This window comes from Montipora foliosa, chromosome 12 (assembly GCF_036669935.1).
Source record: "Montipora foliosa isolate CH-2021 chromosome 12, ASM3666993v2, whole genome shotgun sequence".
NCBI classification, from domain to species: domain Eukaryota; kingdom Metazoa; phylum Cnidaria; class Anthozoa; order Scleractinia; family Acroporidae; genus Montipora; species Montipora foliosa.
The window spans coordinates 42,392,179-42,394,572 of NC_090880.1; the positions used below are offsets into that span (position 1 = coordinate 42,392,179).

General features: G+C 38.1%; 1 protein-coding gene across 1 annotated transcript in view; it reads left to right on the forward strand.

The window, feature by feature from the left end:
* LOC137979685 (melanocyte-stimulating hormone receptor-like) overlaps positions 1-2,174 on the forward strand; it is a 3,075-nt gene extending 901 nt beyond the window's left edge. The window contains exon 2 of the mRNA XM_068826996.1: positions 846-2,174. Within this exon, the coding sequence (XP_068683097.1) occupies positions 846-1,793 (948 nt within the window). The 3' untranslated portion in view covers positions 1,794-2,174. The remainder of the gene's footprint in view (positions 1-845) is intronic.
* Positions 2,175-2,394: the final 220 nt, after the last annotated feature.

Genomic DNA, 2,394 nt, shown 5'->3' on the forward strand with positions numbered 1-2,394 from the left:
CATGCCTCTTTTTTTCTTGATAAAAAAACAAATCCACCAATGCCACAGACTCAAATTATTCGTAATTTAAATGACATTTTGTGCCATAATAACAATGGAACATACTTGTTTTGAGGCAGGTGAAAATTTGAAAATTAAAACATGGAGCACCTACACCGGCAAATGGCATTAAATTCCACAAATACGATTATGTAGTTGCTGCGGCATTGTCTGCATCTTGTTTGTTTTTTCTGGTGAATCATGCTTACACATTATTCTCGCGTACTAAGCAATACTCATCTGTTGGTGTTTTCTCCATAATTCTCTTTATTCTAGGTCATTAGTCTAAATTGCCCGTTTAGTCTGATTCAGAGAATCTGCTTTCAAAGTTATAATTATTTGAGAGGGTTTTGTGTTTCGGAAACCAAACCGAACCTTGAAAGTATTACTTTACTTTCTCTCTCGTTTTGTTCTCACTTGTTTAATGTGTGAAAATTCCACATTTCCATTGGCTACAAACTTCATTTCCGCAACCACAGAGTTCTTTCTTAAATTTTATTCATATCCCTTTGGTTTAAGTACTTTGTCGTTCAGAGTGTCGGCGGGGCACTGCTTGATTAATTTTAGCCCACCCCCTCAAGAGCAATTACAACTTCCCTATAAACCAAATTTTTCCAGACCTTTTATTTTTCATCCACGTGTAATTCAACTTTTGCCGAGTTTTCTCGTAATTTAACTCTGAAAACATATTAATTAAACAAGACACCAGCAGATTTACAAATGCGCTATTTAAAGTTACCAGCTGTGTTTGTTGTTAGTATAGATAACAATAATTACATGCGAAATTCATTTGAACTTTTTTGAAGGGAAGTGCAAGAAAAATGGCCTACAACATCACGGAAGATGACAACCAGAATATACAAAAGGAACTATTTTGTTCACCCGAATTAACCAAAGAAATACATCTTCAACTTGTATGTCTTTCGGTGTTCAACATCCTCTTGTCCCTTACTGCCTTTTTTGGCAACGTTGTCATCTTGATAGCCCTGCATAATGAGACTTCACTTCATCCGTCGACCAAACTATTATTTCGCTGTCTCGCCACAAGTGATCTGTGCGTTGGTCTTCTCTCCGAGCCCCTTATTGTCAGCTATTGGATGTCCATTGTTACTGGACGCTTCGATATCTGTCCTTACGCATTAGCTTCAAATGTAATCACGTCACTAACATTATGCTCCGTTTCATTGCTGACTTTGACAGCATTAAGTGTGGACCGACTCTTTGCCTTAATACTAGAAGCAAGATACCGCCATATTGTAACTTTCAAGCGAACAATGGCATGCGTGATCTTTTTTTGGGTGGTGTCTGTAGTAAGCACAACATCGTACTTTTGGAATTACGTTATAACCGTATGGTATCGTTATATAGGTGTCTTGCTGTGTATATTAGTCTCGACGTTTGCGTACGCAAAGAGTTTTATAATACTTCACAGATACACACGTCAACTTCAAACTGATTATCAACCAGCATACCAACCGAAGCCAAGGCATTTAAAGCGCTACATTAGCGCAATTTACACAGCGCTGTGGCTCCAGTTTGCACTGGTTATTTGTTACCTCCCCTTTGGCATAACCGAGGCTTTGACGAGTCAAATCGGACTGTCCTCGTCGTTTTTCGTTGTACGGGAGTCCGCGGCCACTTTGGTGTTCTTAAACTCGTCTTTAAACCCGATTCTTTACTACTGGAAGATCCGCGCAGTGAGACAAAGAGTAAAGGTTATTGTTAAGAAGCTTAGCAGGCAGCAACAGAGTTAGCAGCTGCCTAATTACTGCATAAAGTAAAGATACTAGATTTTTAAACTTCAAAGTGGAAAAATAAGTTTCTAGAAACGATGGGTATTAAACAACGAAAAATAAACAAACTAACCGAAATAGTAGCATGTAAGAAGACACGCATCGATCACCCACTCCACCCTGAAAAATGTCGAGCTGGAGTGGGTGCTTTAATTAAGAGCCTTACAAGAGATTAAGCACTTAGAATTGCGTCTACGTGAAAAGCCAAATATTAAACGGCAGGAAGCGGCTTATCATAATACAAGGAAATTTTTCCTATTCTAACTTAATATTTCTCTCTTGTGAAAAGTTACTTGATATTTGTGGATAATATGCAAAAACTGAGCAAATTAAAAAAAAGGGTTCTTTCTCTTTTGGCAAAACGCTACTTTCAATCTTACCTTTACCGTTTTCTGTAAACACGATAAAAAACCTCTCTAATAGGGAGTTTAAGATCTATGACGACGACGGTCGACGAAAACGTCGTCTCAAAATATAGCATAGCTCTATCGTAAGTCTTTCGCGATTCTTCAGTCTCGTTCACGTCCTACAATATGGCGAAGTATCCTCAAAGTACTTAAAT